This window comes from Aulostomus chinensis, chromosome 12 (genome assembly GCF_037954235.1).
Source record: "Aulostomus chinensis isolate RoL2024-O1b breed Wild chromosome 12, RoL_Achi_v1.0, whole genome shotgun sequence".
In the NCBI taxonomy this organism is placed as follows: Eukaryota; Metazoa; Chordata; class Actinopteri; order Syngnathiformes; family Aulostomidae; genus Aulostomus; species Aulostomus chinensis.
This window is the reverse complement of record NC_141331.1, coordinates 9,764,963-9,789,811: the sequence shown is the minus strand read 5'-3', so window position 1 is coordinate 9,789,811 and position 24,849 is coordinate 9,764,963. Positions and strand designations below refer to the sequence as shown.

The window sequence follows — 24,849 nt, the reverse complement described above, 5'->3', positions numbered from 1 at the left end:
TTTTTTTTTTTTACATATAGTGGCATGTTGTCTCTATGGTAAATTATAATTTTGAATTTTTTAATAATTTATTAACGGTCCCTTGCATAATAAACTAGCTGCTACAGTTAAATAAATTTAGGGGGGGGGGGGATATGTTAGATGAACTTAATCGCTTAAGGCCAGAAAAGAGGGGGGAAAAACAATAGTAAGGCCGTTATTTGAATGTGATATTCACATTTTCACATGGTATATTTATATTTGTGAATAATTCTGAGCAACAAATGTGTCTTACCACACATTACCATATTACCTAGCCAGCAGGCTCGTGACAAATCAGTTAGCATCACCCGGATGTGGGTCAAGTCCATCGGCTTGTCCCGTAACTGCGTTCAGGCCTCTAATTTGATGGTTTACAATGAGTGAACAAGTTTCATCGACGTTAAACAAAATCGACAGTCTACTGTTGCAGTTCTGTAAGTTGAGAAAGTTCAGTCTACATAATTTTGTTGACGCTCAATGTTTGCTTAAATTGTAGCATAGGCTAGCCTTTAGCTAGCATCTAGAGGACGTCAGGCTAACTTTGAATTGTCTGTTTGAATTGAAGTGATTTTACAGGATGGATTTGTAGATACTGTTTTTAAAAATTGGTTTTTGGTCTATTTTTCTTTAACAGCTATTCAAAATCGCGAACTTTGTCAAAGAAGCAATGACGTCGTCCAACAAATTCAGGGTAACTATATATTTATTGTCTTTGTATGGAGCGAGCTTTGTCACTATGTAAAACGAGACAATTGTATTTAAGAATTGCTCTACCTGAAAAACAAACCAGCGTTTCTTGAACTGTTCTTTGGGCAAGACATAGGAATTCACTTCCTAGTTTCATAGAAGATTTAGTAAAGATGGATTAAGAATAATTTATATTTTATCGATTTATATTGTGTTGGTCCATTGCATTTACTCAAATAAGTGTTTTGCAAGGAAAAGTCAGATTATGAAGGTATGTGAATATGTTAATGTATAGTTTTGCTTGTGCCTCAAGTTTCTCGTGTGTCAACAGTTTTGGAAGCTGCCATCGCAGAGAGAAGGACTTGGATTCAAACCACCCGGACAAGTCTCAGGAAACTGGATGAGAAAATCAGAGAGAAGCAGAGCACGGTGAAAATTCACAAGACAACTGCAGACAGGTATGACTGCATACATAAAAGTATTTTAAAAAGTCCAGGTCAAAAGTGACTCATAATTCGATTTTACAAATTTGAATATTCACATATTTCCTCTCATCATTTATCATTTTAGTAGGAAAGCAACTTTCAGGCTGCTTCTGGAGTACGAGCAGAATCTGAAAGTACAACTAGAGAACACAGGAGCCAGCAACAACCACGATCTGTAGGCCCAGTCAGGTTTTGGTATAAATTACATTCTATCCATTATATTGTGTGCAATAATAAGCAAAGCTGTCTTTTTTGTAACCCAACAAGGGAAGTCTATGAAGAAAGGATTGCAAGCTACACGAAGACATTGCAGCTGCATAAAGACTATAGCTACAAAAATGATCTGGCTCAAAAGCTCATCAAGCTGGAGGCTGAAATTGATGAGATCGAGCGTAGGATCAAGGCTTGTGATGAGCAAATAACAGTGAAACAGAAGATACTGGACCGTCTCACTGGTATTAAATGTTGTACATCGCCACGGCCTGCTCTTGGAAAGCAGAAGTGATTTACAGCTGTTAATTTCATGTCTGTTTGGCCAGATCTAAGCACCAATTCATCTTCCTCAGAGAAAGTACCAGACAGGTATCTTGCATTATGAATCTTACAGATAAAATAAGAGGAATGATCCTTCAGCGCCAGCCAAGCTCAGTTTTCTCTGTTGTAGTGTATCTGGACAGCAGCCTGCAGCAGAACCAGAGGTAGAATTAGATCCTCAGATGGAGACTGAGTTTGATTCTGCGATTGGCCTCTCCTCACTTAATCTCAACCAGACAAAGGTATTAGTGGTATGTCTTTCATTATTAACTTTGCTAAAAAGTAATCCTACAATAAATTGCAGCTGTTATAAACCTGAACAGATCTGTGAGAGTGATGAAGAAACAGCTGTAGAGGAAAATACTGAAGACATTCACGAGGAAAACCAGGTCCAGGACGCTCCCATGTGCAGCGCGGCTTCTGAAGACACAAGTAAAGAGCAACATGTGTGGTCGTCTCAGCAGTTAGAGGGCAAGTACAGCAAAGTCCCAAGCGCATTTCTGCTCTACCAAAAAAAACCCAGATGCCATCATTTTGAATGCTTGGATCTTCAGACTTCAACAAATGTTTATTTCTTTAGATCAAAGTGATGAGATGCACACTGAGGAGCAGGACCAGGAAAGTGGACCAGTAAACCAGGTCTAGTCAGAACCAAACAGTGCCAGTGTGTCATATTATATTAAGCATCGAATATTGCGACTGCTGGGATCCTTTCTAGAGTAAAGCAGTTCTTTAGGTTCAGGCTTATTGAGTTCAGTATAAAACCACTGAGGCAAATTGCCTGTCAGTTAAAGCTCTCATGGCATCACTGATGTGATTGGTGCCATGCTTGCCTGTCTGGAGGATTATGTAACAATTAACATGGTATCGTGGACCTCAGACCTCACATTTTTAACAGTGTGAAAACTGGCTTTTTCAGAAATGTTTAATTTGGTTTGGCTTGGGTCTTTAGTCTCTCAAGTGCTTCCATGGCATCATATTGCATCAGGAGAGATATCGGCTCTCTGGTTGAGGTGTTCTCTTAAACATAAGTATATTTTTGGGAGGGATATTTCTACATGATGTAACAGAAAAACACTGTAAATGTCATTTAAATATTTCCAGATCAACAGTGTAAAGGGCTTTATAATTACAGTGCTTTTTACATAGGAGAAGCTGTCCCACATCCCAGATGTGAAGGATGCAGAAGTGGAAGACGCTGAGGAAAGTGCAGCTTCAGAGCAAAGAGCAGCTTCAGAGGAAAGATCGGCTTTGGAAGAAAGAGTGGCTTCAGAGGAAGAGCAGATCAGTAGCAATGAAGACAACGAGGGACTCGCTGCTTTATCTCAGTCACCATCTCCAGGAAGTTACCTTCAGTCGTCCCTAGCAACAGGGAAAGCTGCGCCTGCGACCCCAATGTTCCAGTTTAAGTAAGGTTTTGTCATTGTTGTCAAACACCGTGAATGCCTGTCAAGATAGCTACGACTGTGTGTGTCCTTGTGTTCAGTTTTAGTCCAAGTAGTCCTGCACGTCAAGAGGCCTCGGATACCAAGTCTCCAGCGTTCCTGTTCTCACTGAACTCTAATCAGAGCACCCCAGGATTCTCTGGTTTTGGGTTTGATATCGCATCACAGGACGAGGTTAGGAGTCTGAATCTGACCAAATGGAAAACTGATCATCAGGTTTGAACATAACGCCTACTTTTCTTTACAGGAGTCGTCTTTCCCGTTCCCCAGCTCTTTCTTCACTGAGAAGGTATAGCATGTGTCTTGTCATCAGTCTTTTCTTCACATTATCAACCAAAACAACAGTAACAATCTTTTCTTTCTCCTTTCAGAAACCCATGGACTCAAAATCAAGTGGTAAATATCAAACCTACACATTTTTTGGTAACTTCTGTAATCTGCTGTGAACTACAAGTGTGCACAACATTTTTTTTTCAGGTCCCGACTTCCTGTTCAACCAAACGGAGCAAAGTGAAGACTTCCAGTTCGCCTTCCCCTCACAGAGCCCTCAGACGACAGATAAAACAAACACCAACGATGAATTTCCATTTTCATTTAACTTTTAGGAGTTTTGAGGGGAAAATGATGAAACATTTGGTTTGTGTGAGATGTTCATTTAATCTCCTGATAAGTTTGCACGAGTGAGATGAAAAATTTTCCATGTTAACCTTCCTAAACGTAGATTTGCCAGATGTCATTTCTCAGAACACGTTGGTAGTTAGTGTTCAGGAAATAGTGGCTCTTTTGTCTAAAGTCATCATTTATTCCCACTACAGTGACCATATATCCAAGTTTTAGGGAAACTTCAGCTTTTTTTTTTTTTAAGTATTAAAAAAAAATCTCTGTTTTATGGAACATTTCCAATTGTAAGTGCATTAAGATGGTAAACTGGTCACACAACTGAACAAAGACAAATATACTGTTCAGTTCACAAACTATATACAGGCAGTGTTTCATCAGTCGTAGAGTGTAAAAATACAAGACACATTTTCTGTAAAAATTCAGCTGCTACACAGTTTGACAGCTAGTAAGACAAGCATGTTGCAACACTGACATATGCCACCATTTCTGGTTGATTACTCGCTGAAGTCAGAATGTCCCCAATGAGATTTTGTGAGCTCTTAATTTAAGAGTTTCTGTTGCATCGTTACATTTCAGCTCCTGGTTCTATGATTGATTGTCTTTATAGCAGTGATTTGACAAGGCTTTCCTTGCACTTTGGCACAGAGATAATAAAGTCTGCCCAGACTTGGAATGATTCAATAAATAATACTTGTGAATTCTTACAGAAACAAAAGACGGACATCAATTGCAGTGTTGACAGCCTTCCATTGTGTTCACAACTGAATTAAAAATATTCGGAACGTACGTGTGAAATGTGAAGGATGGGTGGATAAGGATGTTTGGTTTTTTTAAGTACAAAGACTTTGAGTGTAGGATGCCTTAGAACCCTGAGTCGATGCTGAGAAATCGTCGAGTCACGTGTTCGATCTCTCCTGGGACGTATTCACAGAAGCTGGTTTGGTACTTGGCCAACATTTTCAGCATCGGCCGCAGGTTTAACCACCACTGCACCTTTGGCATCCGGTGCCTGTAAAACAGAGGCGTACATGCTGCCACACTGTCATCACTTGCTCTGACCGTAACATTTTGGTACTGCTTACTCAAAATCGGTGTCGGCCTTCAGGTCGGTGACAGGTTTGAATGACACGACTTTCCTGTTGAGGCCGAGGACACACGCCGTGTCTGGTGAGTTGGCGAACACTCGGCCTAATGAGGTAGAAGAGTAGAATCGTTGTGTTGTTGTTTGACATCAAGTTTCAGATCATTCCAGCAGTGACTTTATGCAGCGACCTTGTCTGAAGTTTTCAGTCATCCTCTCAGAAATCCACTGGATGGCTTTCACGCCCATCTTTGTGCCAAAGTTCCTATCAAAGGGAGAAGGCACCCCTCCCTGGAACAGCAGACAGTCACACCTCAGTGTTGTCACTCACCGGCCACTGTTAGGGGACCACCGCGCGTGCTGGGTCATACCTGCTGAAGGTGTCCCAGCACATTGACTCGGCAGTCAAAAATGCCCTTCCCCTCCGATGAGTACAGCCGATGGATGAAGTCTGTAGTGTAGTGTTCATGGCATTTTTCATTCCTGTTAACACAACGAATTTGACCCAGAGAGAAAACTGTTTTCCACTTTAAACTCATTGACACGTACAATCCGCTAACTTGTTCTTAATTACAGTGAGAAGTAAAAATCTGGACTCAAAGGTGCACAGACATCGCTTTTCATCAGCCCAACCCAATGTCTTAGTGTATGTATTAGTATTAGCGTACCAAGTACTGATCCATCAAATTTGAGGCAAATTCTTTTAATATCAGAGTAGATCTTGAAGTAAAGTGTACAATAGATGAGCTGTGAACATGCTGCCTTTCAAGCAGTTGACCAGTTAGCCTTTTCCATTGTGTTGATTGACATTAGTTAAGCATTTTAACTCACTTGAATCGACAGGGACGCTCTGGCACGCTGATTATTTACCTGCATGCTAACTACCAAGAAAGTATGGATACAGGATTCCAGGTACTGGTATCAGTTCAAACAGGAACAGAAGCCCTGTTAAGACCTTATGTACCTGAGAACGAGCCCTCGCTGGATGTCTTTCTTCATTTTCTCAGTTAAATGCTCCACGTTGGTCTGTGGGAAAGTCGGACAATAAAACACAAACCTGCAGAACATAAAAGAGAAACGGCAACTGCTCTTTCATCATTACCTTCAGGTCATGAATGTTGAAGGGGTCTTCAAAGATGTAGGCTGCGTCAGCACCCACAGCTATACCAGTGCAAGTCGCCAGATAGCCACAGTACCCCCCCATAGTCTCAACCACGAACACACGTCTCTTAGTCCCGGTGGCAGACTGCTTAATCTTGTCACAACCCTGAAAAAATGAGGAAACTGAAACTGAAGGCAGGGTGAAAAGTCATGGGGGTTAATTAATTAACCTTCTCCGGGGCAGTAAGTGTGTCTTTTGAGGCTCAAACAGTAAAAAAGGCAGCTGGGAAGAAAAAAAATTAGCTGTTGCTCACAACTAGTGTTTTGTTTTGTTGTTTTTTTTTAACTGCGGATGTCACATTCATGTGCTTTCTCCTGGCGTGATGATGTAGCTGTAGCCTCTCAAGAGCATACAGATAACTGAAGCCCCATTTGAAGTATAGAGTTCAAAGTAGCAGTACTACAGCAGCCGGTAATGAGATGGGATATATTCTGACTTGGTTCTCTCTTCATCCAAACGTTGAGACATCAAAGTCGCTGGGTTAATCCACAAGCTGCTAAGCGTTACCTCCATGGCGGCGTTGACAGCGGTGTCGGCTCCCAGGCTGAAGTCAGTTCCTGGGACGTTGTTGCTGATGGTTGCAGGAATAACACACATGGGGATGCAGAGCTCATCGTAGCGACCCCGGGCTTCGAACAGCTCCAGTACACCTCGGTAAGCCTTTAGGAGAGGAAATGAGAAGACCACCGTGATAGAACACAGGCGCTGTAACGAGTTCATTAATCAGTGCTCTTTAAAAGGCTTTCACGTTTTACCTCAAAGCCTCCAACTACAAGCAGAGCTGAGATGTTGAACTTGCTGATGGTGTCCACAACCTTCTCCATGCATTTGCTCGGAAGGGTTCTGAAGGACATGACACAAAAAAAAATGGAGGAAAGTGTGACACCAAAAGGACGTTTTCAACCTTAGGTTGCACAAAATAGAAAGTTTCTCAGCAGAGTTGAAGATTTATATCTAACAGTATGATACATGACATCACAACCACTGTAGCCAATCATCATTCAGTATGCAATTTGCATTAGGGTCCTGACATTAAGTTAGTCTATTACTAAGAATACTTCAATACTTGAGTGCTTAAACTAGTAGCACTATCTCCAGATGTGTTGGACGACGTATAACGATACCCAATGTTACATTCTAACTGATCGGCATATTTATGTCAGTAAATCTCATTAAAATAAAAGCATAAATACTTTTCGCTTAAAAAAAAATTGACTGTGGAATGAAATGTGCTGCTCTACAGGAAACTGAACTGGTTCCCACTCACACTCGTACGCCTTTCACCTCTGGCGAGCACAGATTAACTGTCAATAGCTTCATGTGAAAGCTGTCTTTTAGTGTCCAAAGTTGCACTTATATCATTCTGAAGGGGAAAACTTAACAATCCAACAGAAGTAATAAGCAGAACAAATTTCAGAGTCTGGTAAAAGTGCTTTACAATCCCCGTCATTGAAGGGGGGGGGTTCTGTCCCTCACCGTTTTGTTCCCAGTAGTGAGCCACCCTGGCCCGTCCATCCCGCCACCTTGTGCCATTCCATCTCAAACACCTGCAAACACACAGAAGTCATTTTATGCTTGGAAAAACAAAACAAAACAAAACAGCGTAGTTAATTAGCAGATGTAGACGTGCTCACATCTTCGTTGGCAAGCCCCTGAAAGCCGTTTTGCACGCCGTAGACCTTGTGTCCGTGAGCGAGCGCTAATCTAACAGCGGACCTCACAGCTGCGTTCATCCCTGCTGCCGGAGCTCCCACATTCAGAATGGCCATGGAGAAATTGCTCTGAGGGAAAATGAGTCAGCTATAACTGATCACATTCCAGATTAACGTGATTTGACTGTGATAACTTATGTGTGTGTGTGTGTGTTAGCCGGAGACTCACCTGAGACTGGGCCGGCTTCTGGAAGGCAAGAAGCTTGTAGATATTCCAGTTGTTCTCAAAACTCCTGCAAGAAAATCATTAGTTTTAGCAGGTTGCAAAGAAAAAAAAACAAATAATGGAGAGAATTAACAAAGGTAAGTTTTCAGACATCATGAGTATATTGATCTCACCCTCCACGCAGTTTGACAGCCTCCTCAAACCTCTTCTCATTCATGGCTGTCTGCACCAATTTGGTCTGAAAAAGATTTGTGCTGTGAATAAACACATCAACCTGCCATTGTTTATGAGTTTGTCCAAACACATGAGAGAGAAGAGCAGCTCACCATGTCTACACCCTCCATGAGAGGCAGACGAACAGCCTGGTTACCCGACAGGCCGATGACGCAGGCCTGGGAGTCGGGAGACGCCTCCATCAGGGCAACAACCGCCTCCACGCCTAGCTTCGTACTCTGAACACACAAACCAGAAACTCCATCGTCATGAATTGCAAATTACATCAGTCACAATACACTCCATAATCCCTCCCAGAGAGCACATTACGTGTTTGGTTATTCTGCAGCATCATGAACATTTCAAAGAGATGAAATTGTTTTAGAAAAGCTGAAATTAAAGGATGGATTAAAGCTACATTATGCAACTACTTCACCTTAAAAAAACAGCTTACATCATGCTGATCTCTGCTATGCTGACTTCTAACTGCGAGAGCGGCGGCTCTTTGACAGAATGCCCGTTCTTCTTCTATGTAACCTGCACTTTGAATTCAAACAAATTCTTTTGATTTTGCTCAAACATTTTTGCAAAATACGTACAGAGGCGGTCAGCTGCAGAACAGAGTGTATGTAGTAGAATCACTGGTGTGAGGGAAGGATGCACCGTCACCCACTGGCTTGTGATCAAAGGATTCAAGTAACTACTGATGTCATCGGACAATAATCTGACAATTATTGTCCAAAAAAGTGATCATTTGTTAAGTCTAAACAAAAAAAAGTGCTGAAACTTTCAAAAATGTTCAAATTGCTTCTTTTGTCGATCCAAGAGTCACAAACTAAGACACTCTGCCTGGAAATGCTTGAAAAAGCCTTTAATGATGAATCAGTTATCAAAATAATTGGCTTTCAGCTGACTAATCCAGAAATTGTTAGAGGTCTTTTATGGACAAGCACTTTGAAGCCTTGAGTTTGTCTGTTACCATCTCGTGTTGCTGAGCCATAATGACCAGATTTAGTGAGAAATGCAGCTAAAAACATGAAAATTTTAGAGAACTTTTCACCAAGCCAGTTAAATTACGTCAGAGGAGACAAACATGTCCAAATTTTGGTTAAAAATATCTTGTGAGGAGTGACGCTTGGCGTGTTTTTCAGAGCCAGTAAAATACATATAGAACCATCAAATATCACAACCAAGCCTCACGGTGATAAATGTTTTAGTGATATCGATTTACGTTCTTCACGTTCAAACACGCCACGTGTAGTTGAAGCAGCAACTCACCAGTATCCTGTCGAAGGCCGAGGGAGTTCCTCCTCGCTGGACGTGGCCGAGTACGGTTACTCTGGTGTCGTATCCCAGCCTCTTCACCACCAGCTTCAGAGACACAGTGCAGGTTTGTCATTTACCAACAAACAATATTGTATCCCTGGAATGTATTCAGCACAAGTTCTCATGAAAAAAATGACCAGTGCTTTGCTGTTTACGCTCTGAACTGCTACTTTCTACCACTTCAACCTGGTTAAAGGGTAGAAAATAAGAGTAAGATTTCAACACCCAAACGGGAATCAATAACCTGACGTGTCACATGGTTTGTTTTACTGAAAGTAAAAGGGGCAAACTGACAAACAAACTGATGGAGATGCGATAGCAGCAGCTACGCTAACCTCTTCAGAATCTACTATTGGGCTAGGATTGTTTCATATCAACGCACAGTCGCTCCTCTGTGTTGAGCACCTGAAACACACAGCACGCTGATTTCTCAGGTGATTTCAAGATACATCAACCAGCTGCCCTGCCAGGTAGCGCAATGAAATCCTCAAACTTACATCTTTAATGTAAGTTGTAGAGATGGGCTCGCCGTTTCTGTCAATAGCTCCTTCTGCAACGATGATAATGTTGAGCCTGGAACCTTTCAAACGGCTCTGGAATCAAACAGATAACAGCCAATAAATCAGCGTTGTCATCAGCATGTCTTCATTTGTCCTTGACACAGGTGTGCTAACGAACTTTACCCCCTCTAGACGATCGCACATACGGTCCTCCCAGCCTTCCTTCGGAGGGGCCTCTGGAATAAAGAGCCAGTCTGCTCCGGATGCCAGCGCTGACACCAGAGCCAGATATCTGGAGTCATGGTTTGAGTTCTGTGTTATTCAGCAGCAATGTTCAGAGAAGCAAGGCAGTGCAGGCCTGACTTACCCGCAGTGGCGCCCCATGACCTCCAGAACAAAGGTGCGCTGGTGGCTGTAGGAGGTAAACAACACATCCTCAGGAACTCAGGTCAACATTCAGCACCCTTTTCAGATAGTTAGTGATGCAGTGCAGCAGCGTGTGGAATGTGAAAGAGCAAGTCTGGGCAAGATGATAACGACTGTGCCAGCATGCTTGACAAAACCTGGTGTTTGAATTCACAAGCTGTTATGTTCATTTCCTGTGTGCAATATCGGTCAGAGAGGACTGAGCCGCCTGGGAAGAAGTTCTGCATTGCATGTATACCAGTGTCAGAGGCATCCTCTCCTGTTCATCTACGTGTTTTAAAGCTCCATCGAACCTTTGAGCAGTAGTCATGATGGCATCAATGATCTCCATGATGCGGTGCAGTGCAGAGTCGGCTCCGATGGTCATATCGGTACCGCAGAAGTCGTTATCTATGGAGCCCACAAGCCCCACGATGTTGAGATGGTCGTGCTGCTTGGCCAGCGTGTCTGTGATCCTCCCTGAAAGTGGCGGAGATAACATCCGCTGAGCGCTGAGTACTCTAAATAGATGCCATACAAACCAAAGTGGAGTTTTTGGTGGAGGGTCTTGCCTTTCTGTACCAGCTCCTCCAGCAGGTTACTCCACTCGTTGCGAAAGATGTTGGCTCCGGTGAGGCTACCGTCTCCGCCACACACGCACAGGTTGGTGATGCCTCTTTTCACCAGGTTAAAGGCAGCAGCCAGCCGGCCGTCACGGGTTGTGAAGGTTTTGCACCGAGCGCTGCCTATCACAGTCCCACCCTGCACCAGAGACGTCATGTAACAGGTCAGAATCTCACTCCGCGTCTTGTGATGGAAGTTACAGATTGTATCGTAATGTCGTCCCACGCGCATCACGAACTACAGACACCAAACCGCAGCAGCAGTCAGACGGAGTTGTGAGATCAACAAGACTAAAAATTTGATTGACTTAAGGGACTTGGGCCAGGCTACCCCCCCCCCCCCCCCCCCACTGCAGCATGGACCCTGTCGTTGACTGGAACGAGTCTCCATGGCAACCACAAATGCTTTCCAGGTATGAGGGTTGTAATGCAAACCTGCCTTGATAGTACTTTATTACCGTGTATACATGCAGACGGGTTGTCACAGTAACTTACAGGGGTTATGTGAGTTGTCCGCGGTGCTAAAAGTTATAAACTTTTTTGTAAAGACAATATCCATTCGATAAATACATGCTGTGCATTTTCGTGACATACTGTATGATAATGCTGTGCTTGTTATTTTAACTAGAGGTTAAGTGTTTAAGCGGTTGCTGTCTGGAGGTTGCAGAGAGCTGAGGCTTCTCTTTATGCTGAAGCAAAAATAGAATTGTTTGGGAAATTTAGGGGGATTATCTTACTGAGCTGTTCATTAAGCTCAAAGTCCACATAATGCATGTGAGCTGAAGTCATAAATGATGGCAAAACGGCTCCAGTTAGCTCCCAGATGCTTTTGTGCTGCTGTGCAGCCTGAGAGGAGAGAATCCCTTATCTGACAGCTCAAAGTACCCAGACGTGAACTCTGTGACATCGTTAGCAAGTGGCCGTTGCTGCTAGCTTCTACTGTACACACTGCGTCTAAAAACATCAACTTGCATTACATATTTTCTACATAATTTCAAGTTATTTTGTGCAAAACAGAGAGCGGGAACGTTGAGGTTCTCGTGCAACTTGCTGGTTCATCAACTCTAACGATGACAACTAAAGCACATGCAGCAGCAGGACCCCTTACCAGGTAATACCCACTACTAGACAGGCAGCGAGAGAAGAGATGAGATGGACCAAATAACAAAACTCCTATTAAAACCAGAAACAAGAAAGAGAAAGGGAGAATGACTTCAGACCAGAGAGAATCATCACAGCACAATTCACTGATACCGACTGTGTTTACAAAGACGTCAATAATCCGACGTCAATCTAAATATTTCGATGAAGACGTTTTCACAAGTGTCTTGTAGAATTTTTTTTCTCATAATCCTGTTTACATGCAACAGAGGCGAGTCCGACTACTTTCCTTCCAGAATCGATCTGAAACCTCTCGTGTTGTCACGCTGTGACTGATATATTTTGAGTGTTTGCTAATAATGCAAAACACTGTAAACGTGTATAACAGCTAAACAAAAGCCAGTGGGACGTGTCTCACTGGGAAGAGCTCAGGTGTAAATAATGACATCGACAGCACATCGCTGAGCCTACCAGCTGGATGATGTTGGTCACACTGTGCCAGTGGGCCAGTTTGATGTTATCGCCTCCATCCACCAGGCCCTGATAGCCCTGAAAGAAAGTCAGTCCAGAATCCCGTTCATCACGTGATCCGAGTCAAGCAGGGTTTCAGACTGAAATGTTGGGTCTTGTTTACCTCGTAAATGAGGTAGACCTTGGCCCCCACGTAGATGCCCATTCTGGTCACAGCTCGGACGGCAGCGTTCATCCCTGAGTCAAGCACAAAGAAACACGTGGGTTCAGATCCGCAAGTAGGAGTTTTCACAGTGTGACAGCGTCTCTGAAAATGTCAGCGTTGCATAAGTGTTATTAGTAGCAGTTGCGATGAACCCGTCATAGATGGAAACAGAAGGTTCTGAAGCCTAACGCGTTGCACATCCTTTTTAAAAATCAAACTAATATAGTTGAAATAAATACCATAGATATGCAAATGTCGCGTGGAAACACCCACTGCACTCAATTTAGAACTGCTGACGCGTCTTCCAAGTGCTTGCTAACAAGTTGCTGGAGGTGACCGTAAAAGTCATCACCCCTCGAGGAGAAGAGGCGCTAAGTTGGTTGTGGTGACGCTGAAGTCACGCGTTGTAGTTCGTTCATCACACAAGTTAACTTGGAACCTGAAACTAATAGGTTGAGGGAACACGTGGTGATGCTAAACTCTGAACTGGCTGACAAAAATACCTCTGCAGCAATTATATATATATATATATATATATATATATATATATATATATATATATATATATATATATATAGCAACTGCACAGTTGTTATACTATCAAATGTAAAGGAAAAAAATCAACAGAATGACAATATTTCATGTCAATATTTTGCTTCAAGCCCAATCATATTGTGTTTGCAAAGATTTACAACACACAACCAAAGAGAGAGAGAGAGAGAGAGAGAGAGACGGGATATCAGACCAGGAATATCCGAATCAGGTGCTGAGAGATATTAGTGACAGATCCCAGAACCTGTACGGAATCTAGAGAAATGAATGCATTGGAGTATATATTTTCTGTCATTTTAATAACAAATGCTGCGTGGTTTAACTTCAGCATAACAATACCAACAACAGCAGTGGAAATGATCAAGAAAAAAAGACCTCCAGTATCATATCAGTATCGTATTGATAGTTGTGTGTTGGAATCTGATCGGAACTGCAAAATGAGGGCCAGTGGGAGCCCTTGATGACGCTGAAGGTGGAATACCAGCAGTGAAAGTTATTTTTCCCATCAGAAATGATGCAAACACTGAATAACAGAGTGTCAGGCTGTTGCCTCATCATCCTTCCTGAGGAAATCAACTTGATTACTTCATACTGAACAAAGGTGTAATCTCCTCAACACGAACACACCCTCCTTTGGTTTTCATTGGCTTTTAGTTTTTAAATTAGTATCATTATTACTGAATTGTTTCATCAAGATTTTTGTAATTTACTGCCATGTGTGACGTCGTCTGTGTTGAGCAATTTGTAAAAAAAGTAAATATTTTACAGTCGGCCCGGACTCGGATCCAAGTGTCATTGACCTTTGACCCATCAGGCGAAGCTCAAAACAGTTTGACAAGTCTGACAGTTGAACAGACCCGCTGGTGTTGTGGTCTGCGTGTGTTAGCTTTGACCGTAGAGAGTCAGCTCACTCATACACTTGAATGCTACGAATTATCGGACAAACTAAAGGCAGTTTAGCTGTTTTCAGTCACCTTGTGCATCTCCTCCGCTGGTGAGCACCGCCATAGCGCGACCTGCCCCCGTCATCTTCAGTTTCTCCAGGTCCATCGAGGACATTTTGCTCCTTGTAACTCACAACCGCGAAACTACCAAAAACTATTTTTAAAGGTCCGGTAAGTAGAAGACAGAAGGTCCTCTCACGTCGTAGGTCCACAGCTTCCTTGTCGGTGGCAGCAGGTTGGAGGTCGCTCAGCCCGCCCGCCAACAGAAACACTTCCTCGGGGTTTGACTCCGCCTCGCCCCGCCCCGAGTCTTCGGGAGTTGGAGGAACCCGGGGATAGATTGTTTTAACATCTCGAAGCGCCCGGCACGCCCCGCCCCTTCTGTTGTAACCTCCTTTACACAAAGCCCGCCCCCCGGACGGCAGCGCACATCCAAACACCGTCTCGTAGCACGTAGGCCGCGGACTCATTTCTACAGGTGAGGTCATCAAAGCGGCAGCAGTCCAACAATACAGCTAAACTCCTATTAATACCGAGAGCTGTCTATGTTTAAAGTAGGAGCAATGCTCATCCGTAGAAATATAGAAATACAAGTCTTCTAGTTTTGAATAAAAACTAAGAAATTCATTCGTTGCTCTAAGATATTTGAACTTTGCTGTCCACGACCAGATGTGTGCAGTTTTTATCTTTTAAAAATGAAGGAGTCGATGTTGTGCATGCACCTAAATAAACAGATTTGCATTCTCACAGATCGCGTTATAAATCTGGTGTAAATTTGTGCTGTATGATCGAATCACGTGAAAATGATAAAAAAAAAAAACCTGTAAAATGGCTGTGTTGTGTTCTTATGAACTCTGGGGGACTCGGTGATTGTAGTCCCCGACTCCATTAGTGAATGTTTCTTATAGGTAGATTTGTATCTTAGTCACAGAAGAGACGAACTACGTTGTTGGGTACAGTACGTCAGCATTTATTCCATGCAGTTGCTTGCTCGGATTTTATTCTCCCAGATACCCGTTGCACTGTACACAGGAAAATACAGGAAACCGACAGGATTGGTTGATCGTAATGCCATTCAACAGGAAGGAGAGATGAAAGAGTAACAAAGAAAGTGATGCTTGCTACGTGGGATGAGGCAACATGATGTCCACAGTTAGAGAAAATTTCACAGAAATTCAGATGTGAGTATTTTTGATTAAAAATAAGAAGAAGGGATCGGCGCAGAAGTGGAGAACTCTGCATCACATGTGCCTTCAGGCCTAGCGTCTCATTAACCCTGTGTTTTTAAAGTCCACGGACTGGCTGGCTGGCTTTTGGTCAAAAACAGAAGAGATATGTAGAAATAAGCAAGCGTTTGGAAAACTTTATGTTGATAAGTACTGACTGCAAATACAATAACTCATCTGCAACGATGATCTTATTGATGCATGGTCCCCCTTAGGGTCGAAGATGTGACGATGCTTCTGCTCTACCAAACTAAAAAAAAAAAAAAAAAAAAGAAATAAATACTGTCCTCTTCTCCTGTCCAATTCATTGTGCTTCCTTTAAATAATACTTTTTGTTTGTTTTTTCCAGGAGAAATCATAGATCATGACATTTCTACAGCTGCCTGAAATTATAAAGGAACACTACAGTTCACCAGTCATTCATAATAAATTAAGTTAATAATCATGTAGGCCAGCTACAAAGAAAAAAAAACAACAACATAAGAATCAAAATTAAATTACAAACTTGACAACAATCATACTTCACAGGATGTATTCCATAAAGACAATATTAACAGCTTGATCGGATTACCCAGTCATTACCACACACAAAGGTTATTCCACACCAACGTAAACAGAGTGAAGAAGGTTGACTCAAGCAAAGGCAGCAGCTGTTTTCTGTACCAAACTTTTCCAACACTTTCAAGCTAAAGGTTTATATTCACCTTGTGCTACTTGGTTTACATCTCACACACACACGCACACACACACACACACACACATGCACGCGCACCCTCCTGCAGTGTTCAATACTGATGTAATTGAAGTATTTCCTGCTTCTTCTTTTTTTTTTTTTTTTTTTTAAACCAGTCAGCTGGTCAGATCAAGAGAAGAGAGGACAAAAAAACAGGTCACATTACATTTACGGATGATTATATACAGGCGCAGCTAACACTGAGATGAGGTTGTTGAAAACCAAGAGCAGCTTCTTGCTCTGTGGCCTTGTCTCTGGCTTATATTCCTTACTTAGAATCTCAGCCGTCTGCATACACTTGAGCTGACATCTTGACATCATTATCGTTTGTTTTGTTGTAATTCAACCCTGGCTGTTTTTTTTTTTTCTTTCAATCGGAAAATCATCAAGACACACTCAAAACATAACAAAAAAAAAAGGGGGGGAGGGGCTAATGTAGCGCTCTCACAGATGCAGTACCCCTTTTCAAAGACGATGAGACAAAAAAGGTAATATTGCTGGGATTCTCTGACCTGTGTGGTCATGGGGGGTAACATCTTATAAATTACCTTGGGTTTGAGAAAAAAGAAAAAGAAAAAGAGGAGCATTTACATAACACAAGAAGTTACTCTAACTGTCGCCATCTTGTGGCTAATGATATATTGCTCCTGTTCTCCATCGGCAACATAAAACCTGAGCATCAAACTCTAGAAAATGGGACAATTTAAGAAAATAGAATCTGTTTTTTGGGCTCCACTAGCCACCAGTTACTGCTGTGTCTAGCCAGCTAGACGCTCCGGATCCTGAGCGAGCAACCTCCTCTCTTATTGCTGTTTTATACACAACAGCAAAGGAGACAATTAGCTTCTTCTTCTTTTTTTTTTCTTTTTCTTTTTTGGACATGTACACATGCCACATAGCAACAGTGGACAGTATAAATTACCCTGCTAGAAAATGGTATGTGTGAGATGCTGCACCTTGTGACTTTAAGAAAGGGGATACTGCACCTGGAGCGCAACTAGATATCTACAGCGATAAAGGGTTGAAGGTCAAGGCCTCCAGAAGACCTCTGAATACTCCTGCACGGTCCATACTTATGTGCCACCAAAAAGAACATTCTCACGTACAATAATTGGTCCAGTCCAGTTCCTCACAGGCCTTGAACAATCCTGAGATGAGACTTGTAATGTCTAATGGAGAGGAAAGAGCTTTGTGTCTACATATACCAATGCCTCCCACAACACTGGTCATGACACCTGATTGATGATGACAATGATGTTGGTGCATCTTGGAGAGAAGGATGAGCTGGCTCCCAGAGAAAGAGTCCCTTTTTTATTTAATAATGGTTTTTTTTGTTGTTGTTGTTTTCGTTTTTGTTCCATCAGCTAAATCTTCGTCTCCATCACTCTGCTAGCTTGCAGCTGCGCAGGCATGCTGGGACAGTTCAGCGAGGGATCTGGTGACTAGACACATGGTGGAATCAGGGAGGGAGTCCAGTAACGAGGCAGGTTGTTCATGCTGGTGTTCATGAGCTCCCTGTTCTGCACCCACCATGGTGGAGGCTGGGTGGAAGAAGGGGAGGCGGAGTCACGAGGGGGTGGGGGGCAGGTTGGTCATATCTAATAAGAGAGTGCTTGCTGACTGGGTTTTGTTTTTTTTCCCAGTCTAAATTGATAAAATGAAGAAAGCGACTGCAGCCAGATGAAGGCTTGTAGTGATGCTCCAAGTCTGGCTCACCTGAGGGATCAACAAACGAAGTGATAACTCCCAACCGCTTCTCATCATCTGCATCTTCCTCCACTTAGAGTCTCTCTAACACACAGTAAGCCCATGCTCAGTTTCAAAGTGGGTCTTATTATAGCCTTTCTCTCTCTGTTTGGGTCAGAGAATTTACAAGTCTCCTGAATTATTCCTTCAAAACTCAGACAAAAATAAATTATGAATGTTACACTATCTACTGTACATTATCATTCACATGGGATTCCCTGCCATGGGCTGCCTGGATGCTGTGCTGAACATGAGGGGAGGCTTATGGAGGGAAGGGTAGGGGGGAGGGTCTGGGAGAGATTGCTATAAGGAGCTTTGTTTACACTGTTGTCCTCTTATTGCTGTATTTTCTGCAAGGCAGAGTGGGACACTTTGGCCTCCAGGCAAAAACAGAGCAGATCCCTGGGGTGGATTCACCACGAGGAAGGAGCCCCGACTTTGTTGTTTCTAATCGTGGCATCAGAACACTCCGCTTCTGATGAATCACAGTCTGAGTCCCCAAACTGGAGAGGATTCTGAGGAGATAAAAAAGTAGGGCACAGACAACAGTCAGAGCGCAGCAGTAAACATGGGATGAGAGAGGAATGACATGCAACATGAGCCCCTTCTCACGCAACCTTCTCAGAACTGAAGACATGAAACGTGCCACCAAATCTACATTTGGTGTATAGGAGTGAGGAAGAAAACCCAGGAATAAATTTGCATCGTTGAACGTCTTGTTCCCTCATCTTTGCCACCCAGTTCATTTTCAGCAATAATCCAAGGTAAAATTTCTTGGGCCTCTGAGTCCGCACTGGACTTACAACCATGGCATGGGAGTTGGATGTGTTAGCATGGGGGCGAAACCCACCAGCACCAGAATCTGTTGCAAGCTCCCGGATGTTGAGAACTGAGGTTTACCCTCTACAGCATATCATGATGCACCAACTGACAACTATTACAACCACCCTGTAATCCTCACTCCCATCCTGGTCACGACACAAAAACTAGAGTCGAACTCTGTGGACATGCTAGGGAAGAGCCAAGGAGGCTAAAATTTACATCTCTTCAGGTACCCAAGATGGCGTGAACTCAAAGCACTGCATCCACAGGTCTATAAATAATTTTACTGCGGTGCTGTGGAATCTCTCTGTAAACAAAATCATGGATGTTTTGGTGGTGAATGACATTACGAACCTCGTAGCTGTGTTCGTCAGAGCACAGTTTGCCCAAGGAGATCTGAGTCTTGACCCTGCGGACAGCGCACTCCTTATCAGACAGGCCATCTGACTGGGTGGAGATGTCGATGGGGATGTCCGGAGTGTGAGAAAGCAGCTCGTCCAGGTGCTCCTCCTGACTGGCGCTTAGCCTCTCCAGTGGTCCGCTGTGGGAGTGATCGCTGGTGTTCCCCTCCTCTCCATCAGACACAGACATGTTCTCTGAGCTGAAGGTGGAGTAAGACTGGAAGCTGCTCATACAGCGATGAGGCCTTTAAAGGAGCGGAGGAGGTATCAAACATGTGACCAAATACTTCTACTTGCCTTAAAGTGTTAAAATATCAATTATTTTTGAAAAAGTATGGTGATTGGTCAATTATTTTCTTTTGCTACACCACATGATGAAAAACTTTAACAGTACGATAGAGGGAAGTGAACAACTGCAATTTACCTCTGTCTCCTTGGAAACTCCACTTCACTATCTACCTCCCCCTCCTCCTCTTCAGATGACTCATCTCCACCCTGTACGAGCAGCAATTATCACCATTAATCCCTCATCATCCCCCATCTCCTTCACATGCACCCAAAACAGATCTGACAGACTAACACCTTTACCTTCCTAAGAGGTCTGAGGGTGCGGGGCAGTGCAGTGGGAAGGGTGTGTGAGTTTTGAGATGCTTCCTGTTCTTGAGACTCAGCCTTCTTCGCGGCCTCTCCATCTGAACCTGCATCTCTGCCGGGAGCCCCTAAAGAAGACTGAGGGCCTTCTTGAGTGTTGAGCAGCGAATAGCGGGGCAGCTCTGGGTGGCTGGATGCAGGAGGGGTCACCTGACAATGTAGGCATCCAGGGAGGGGGTGAGCCTGACAGCAGGGACACAGAGAACCAGCCCCTGGGACTGGATTAGAGGTGGTGGATGACGTCCGCTGACGTGTGTCTGCATCCACTGCTGTAGAAATGAGGTCCGGGCTGGAGCCTGAAACGTGACGCTGCAGGTGATCAGTCTGGGGGCTACGAAGGGCAGCAGCGGGGCCAAAGTAGCGAAGGTTATTGGCACAGTTAACAACGGCCTCCTCCCGGCCCTTCAAGGGGAGTAAGGGTCCCTCAGTTGGTGGATGGTGGTGATGGTGGTGGAATGGCGGCTCGTGGAGTGACTGGGTGTCTTCTGGTGCCCCTAGAGCGGGTTTCAGTACTCCGAGAAACTCACTGTGGCTTCCTTTGCTGTTGGCACGGCGATGACGGGGCTTGCTTCGGTAGCGCGCTTTGCCAGGAGGTGTGGAGACCTTTGGGCTAGCAGATAGTGGCGAGGGGGAGGGGAGAGGGTCAACACTGGGGATGCCCTCAGAACGAAGCAGGTCAGGCCTGGAAGAAAAAGATACAGAAGATGAAGTTATCAAAATCTTCAAATGACACTTGATAAGAACGTTCTGGTTTTCACAGTGACATACATGGCTGTTCATGTTTGAATTCCTTTTTACATCTATAGAAATCTGTACAGTTGAGGGCCGAACCTTTTAGTGGGAGGCATCCCAGCTTTATGGGAAATGCTTCCTTTCTTCTTGATGAGCTTTTCTACAGCATTGGCCCTGACGATGGGTCGGACCAGGTGGCGCTTGTAGGTCCCAGGATATTTCTTCTCCACTGCCTGCTCTCTTCTATGGCAGAAATAGTTTGGCATCAAATGACATTGAAATCTATCTGCATGTTTGGGAGCTCAGTGCAGATTATCTTAGTTTTAATGCAGGACAACAAATAGGACAACGGTTGATTTTATGCTAAACACGCAAGCCAGCAAACACAGCAATTGTTCAGAAGAGGAAGGCAATCTGCAGAGCGGAAAAAAAAAAAATAGGTCGAGATTTTTGGCAACAAACGGAGGGAGGAGAAATTTGCTGCATTTATTTGAGTCACACCTAAATAAAGAGAGGCAGCTTTGGCTGCAATTTGAGCAAAGGTCTGAGAATAGATTGAGTTTGACCAGAAGAAGAAAAAATATTCTGCTGAAGCAATACTTCAAAACTACTATCAGACATGCCAACTAGCCATCATAACAGCTAGAAATGCCTTTGACAACAAGCGATGAGGACAGCAAATATTTGAAGGATATTTACTCACTTCATGAGCTCTTTCTCACGAACCTCCAGCTGCAGCATGATGGCACTGAGCTCCATGTAGAGGTTATTGGCTCTCTCCAGCTTCCTCTCATAGTGCTCCCGGATATCAAGAGCATGCCTGAAAAGTTGTGAAAATGTAAAAAACAACAACAACAACAACAACAACATCCTTAGGTAACATTATAGTCGAGGGCAAACAGAAGTGAACTAGTGGTCAGTTGTCCATCACAACATGTCAGATGCATCTGAAATTAAATGGTGCATCTCACTAAGGTATTCTGCAGCTATTCATTCATTTTTTTCCCATTCATTTGTCTGAAAGCATGCATGCCATCATTCTCAGGTACTCATTGGGTTTGAGTTTTATCTTTCTGTCTTTGTTCACACACCGGAGTTCATCCCGCCTGCGTCTGATCAGTTCTTCATCCAGCCTGTGGATACAAGTGCCTTCACTTTTGATCTTCTCAAAATGTTTCTTCACTTCCTCCCTCCATTCTGCCTGTAATGTGAATAAACAAAGTTAAAATGCTGACAATCCACTCTACCATCAATGATACGGCTGAGAAATCCATCAAAGGCTTGCGTAGTACGCTTCTTTTAAGTGCAGCATTCTTCAGTTGTAGGGCAGACCTGAGACTTGAAGTAGGTCTCCTGAGGGGCTCCCAGTACATCAGCAGAGGCGATGTCGAGGTGTAGGAGGATCTGACGGAAAGAAGGTCTATTTCTGGGCTTGCCTTGCCTGGTATTAATGACAAGCGAGGAGAGGAAATATCATTAGAGCAGTTCTGTATTGTGCGTTTTTTACATCCGCCTACAGCACTCAGTTTATTTAGTAGCGACGCTTCAACAGAGGATCAGGTGCAATGAAAATGCAGTTTTTATATATCATATATTCAATCAATACACACTCACCATGTTTGTTTCATAAGGATTTTGAAACCATCCGGGCACGTGGAGGGGACAGGGAGGTGAAGACTGTTGCTGCCGACACCCCAAATAATTGCTGAGGAGTCCACATCTTTGTATGGAATCTCTCCGGTCAGCAGTTCCCATAACACAACTCCGAACGACCTGCAGCACACAAGTAAAGAGCCTCAACACAGGAACACCAACACATGACTTTAAATCAGTTTAAACTTGCAGCATGTAAAAGCTCACCAGATGTCCACTTTTTCAGACACTGGCTCGTTTCTTATCACTTCCGGAGCCATCCAGGCCACCGTGCCAGCGAAGGACATCTTTGTACTTTTGTCACTGAGCTCTTTGGATGTTCCGAAGTCAGAGATTTTCACTGAGTCATTGTGGGTGACCAGAACACTAGGAGGAAAAAAAAGAGAAGTAAGGGCAAGAACCTTCAGTGAGAAAACATACCAGTAACACGTCATTGGTTCAACAACTGTTACAGAAAACACCACCATTTCAGGTTTTTTTTTTTTTTGTGGTATTACAGTCTTTATTAGTAGTAGCAGTAACAGTATGTTAGTAATAATAACAGAAACAGTAGTATTTTTCATATCAATAATAGTAGTAGAAGTGTTAGTAATAGTATTAGTCTCAGCATTAATGAGAGCACTTGTAGTACTAGTAGTATTGGTTAGAATTTAAATAATAGCCTATCCCAGCTGACACTGGGCGAGAGGCGGTGTACCTTGAAAATACTGCTATGATTGTTTGACAGGTTCCCACTACTTTGTCCAAAACGCAGATTCAATAATACACATAATAATATAGAAATTTTGAAGTGACAGTTATTCTTCTAAAATACATGAGTACAATAAATATTGTTATTATATATTAAATACATTAATTCTTTACCAACTGCATGGTAATTCTCTTGATGTCATGTTAAAGCTCATCACCAGTCACATTCATGAGCACGCACCAGGTTTTTCCTGCAACATTCCACTCGTTTTAAAGGGTTCTTAATCTAATTTGAAATTAAATCTCAAGATTCAAAGACTCCACTGTTACAAAGGCACAATTTTGCATGTGAATCATCCCATTAAGTAAATGAGGCTGACCTTTCCAGCTCATTCAGCCTGCTATCTTTCTGCTGACTAATATGCTGTTTGGCACGGCTGCAGCATGATAATATTGATTGGAGACACAGCGGCATGCAGACCAGCATGCACGGAACCAAAGCGGACGTGCAGGCTAAGACAGGATACTGTTTTTCTGCTCTCCTATGAAGGCGACTAGCATTTATTAATTCCCAGTATGGCATTTGAGTTAATGTCAGACTATTCTGAGCTGAAAGGCTGAATTGTTGCTGCTGACGGCTAAGACATCTTAAACCAGGCAGCTGAGCCATTTTCCCAAGCTTTACAGATCAGCTATAAGAACGTGAGCACATCCCACATGGGCTGCTGCCTTAAAGTGGAGAACATGAGCAAGAAATAACTACTTTGATCTGACTCACGCCCAGATGTATTTTCATCGTATTTGCTTCTATTTCCAGTTCTAATCAGGCACAATTACTGTATTACTCATAGAATTCCCCTTCATGATTGTTTTGTATGGTGGCCCCAAGAGCACAACAACAATATCAGCTCAACTTAATACAATACTTTTTGTAACCAGAGTTCATTTATAAGTCTCTTACATTGCTTCTCCCCCAGTGGTGTTCCAAAATGAGCCCTCCGCGATGTTTTGTTGTCGTACTGTATGTTGTGTCAATTTGCAGCTTCTTTTCTGATAGCTGGCAGTCATATGTTATTCACGTGTTTTTTTTCTTTATTTATTTATTCTATTTGCACACACTGCTTTAAACTGTAGTGTGGTGACCCCTCAGGGCCACCATACATTAAAAGTGATTAAACGGTTGTTGATGTTTCAGTCCTACCAAAAAGGTTTGACAGCTAAATAAAAGGTAATTTAGAGAAAGACTCCAAAAAAATATGAACTTGTCTGACACTACCAGCTCCTCAGGTGACTCACTTTGGAGACTTGAGATCTCTGTGGATGATCTTGTGAAGGTGTAGGTAGTTCATGCCGCTGGCGATGCCCGAGGCCCAGTCCACCAACAGCCTGGGGGTCACTTTCCTTCCCGCCCTCAGCACCTCGTACAGCTGACCTTGAGCGCAGTACTCCATGATGATGCAGTAACAAGGCGCCTGAGTGCACACACCCCTAGGTTGGATAAAACACAGACAACTCAGCACTAGCACACATTGAGATGTTGCACCTGGTAACGGTTGCAGACTCACTTGAAGCTGATGATATTAGGATGCTTGAGTTTTCGTAGGTGCTTGATGTCCGTCTCCTTCTGCTCACGCACCTTCTTGATAGCAACCTCCTCAGAGCGGAATTTACCCAAAAAGACGGCTCCCTGAGCGCCGCTCCCCAGCCACTGCAGCTCAGAGATTTCCTCAAACGGAACCTCCCACATGTCTGGAAGCAGATAAAATAGTCACAGCCACACGGTGTTAGTTTTTCAGGGTTATTAGATTTGTCTCGTCCTATTTTGACCTTTACCATTGGTTTAAACTGCTTTCAGGTTTGCCCTTTAAATAAGAGAAAATACATCTTGAGGGGAAAAGAAACATTAAAAACTGTAATCTGTTTATTCTAAGCCTCTGTTCA

General features: G+C 43.3%; 3 protein-coding genes across 6 annotated transcripts in view; 1 reads left to right on the top strand and 2 right to left on the bottom strand.

Moving 5' to 3' along the window:
* Positions 1 to 13: 13 nt before the first annotated feature.
* On the bottom strand, positions 14 to 14,369 carry pfkla (phosphofructokinase, liver a). Its single transcript, XM_086219997.1, has 22 exons — positions 14,285 to 14,369; positions 12,717 to 12,790; positions 12,554 to 12,631; positions 10,931 to 11,120; positions 10,673 to 10,838; positions 10,321 to 10,365; positions 10,137 to 10,245; positions 9,951 to 10,046; positions 9,406 to 9,498; positions 8,241 to 8,366; positions 8,088 to 8,152; positions 7,918 to 7,981; positions 7,671 to 7,817; positions 7,513 to 7,583; positions 6,792 to 6,879; positions 6,544 to 6,696; positions 5,977 to 6,141; positions 5,839 to 5,900; positions 5,246 to 5,357; positions 5,066 to 5,165; positions 4,876 to 4,981; positions 14 to 4,802 (listed from the first exon to the last, which is right to left on the bottom strand). Exons 1-22 carry the CDS (start codon positions 14,367 to 14,369, stop codon positions 4,655 to 4,657), a joined length of 2,343 nt encoding a protein of 780 aa, XP_086076123.1. The 3' UTR covers positions 14 to 4,654.
* LOC147251954 (uncharacterized) lies at positions 165 to 4,544 on the top strand. 2 transcript variants are annotated; one of them, XM_086219999.1, is made up of 14 exons: positions 165 to 455; positions 656 to 712; positions 1,040 to 1,166; positions 1,282 to 1,368; positions 1,461 to 1,648; positions 1,733 to 1,775; positions 1,858 to 1,969; positions 2,051 to 2,198; positions 2,308 to 2,366; positions 2,877 to 3,136; positions 3,214 to 3,346; positions 3,420 to 3,461; positions 3,544 to 3,568; positions 3,650 to 4,544. In XM_086219999.1, the coding sequence occupies exons 1-14, from the start codon at positions 398 to 400 to the stop codon at positions 3,775 to 3,777; spliced, it is 1,467 nt and encodes a 488-aa protein (XP_086076125.1). In that variant the 5' UTR covers positions 165 to 397; the 3' UTR covers positions 3,778 to 4,544. The 2 variants fall into 2 exon arrangements, with proteins under 2 accessions (XP_086076125.1, XP_086076124.1); XM_086219998.1 differs by having other exon boundaries at positions 168 to 455; positions 1,279 to 1,368; positions 3,650 to 4,542.
* An 831-nt stretch (positions 14,370 to 15,200) lies between the features above and the next one.
* map3k13 (mitogen-activated protein kinase kinase kinase 13) overlaps positions 15,201 to 24,849 on the bottom strand; it is a 34,130-nt gene continuing 24,481 nt past the window's right edge. For all 3 annotated transcript variants that reach the window (XM_086219994.1, XM_086219995.1, XM_086219996.1), the window contains 12 exons: positions 24,474 to 24,657; positions 24,205 to 24,396; positions 22,426 to 22,584; positions 22,180 to 22,338; positions 21,898 to 22,006; positions 21,657 to 21,766; positions 21,269 to 21,385; positions 20,665 to 20,808; positions 19,771 to 20,515; positions 19,607 to 19,677; positions 19,136 to 19,427; positions 15,201 to 18,474 (listed from right to left, as the gene is read on the bottom strand). In XM_086219994.1, coding sequence (XP_086076120.1) covers positions 18,373 to 18,474; positions 19,136 to 19,427; positions 19,607 to 19,677; positions 19,771 to 20,515; positions 20,665 to 20,808; positions 21,269 to 21,385; positions 21,657 to 21,766; positions 21,898 to 22,006; positions 22,180 to 22,338; positions 22,426 to 22,584; positions 24,205 to 24,396; positions 24,474 to 24,657 — 2,384 coding nt within the window. In that variant the 3' untranslated portion in view covers positions 15,201 to 18,372. The remainder of the gene's footprint in view (positions 18,475 to 19,135; positions 19,428 to 19,606; positions 19,678 to 19,770; positions 20,516 to 20,664; positions 20,809 to 21,268; positions 21,386 to 21,656; positions 21,767 to 21,897; positions 22,007 to 22,179; positions 22,339 to 22,425; positions 22,585 to 24,204; positions 24,397 to 24,473; positions 24,658 to 24,849) is intronic.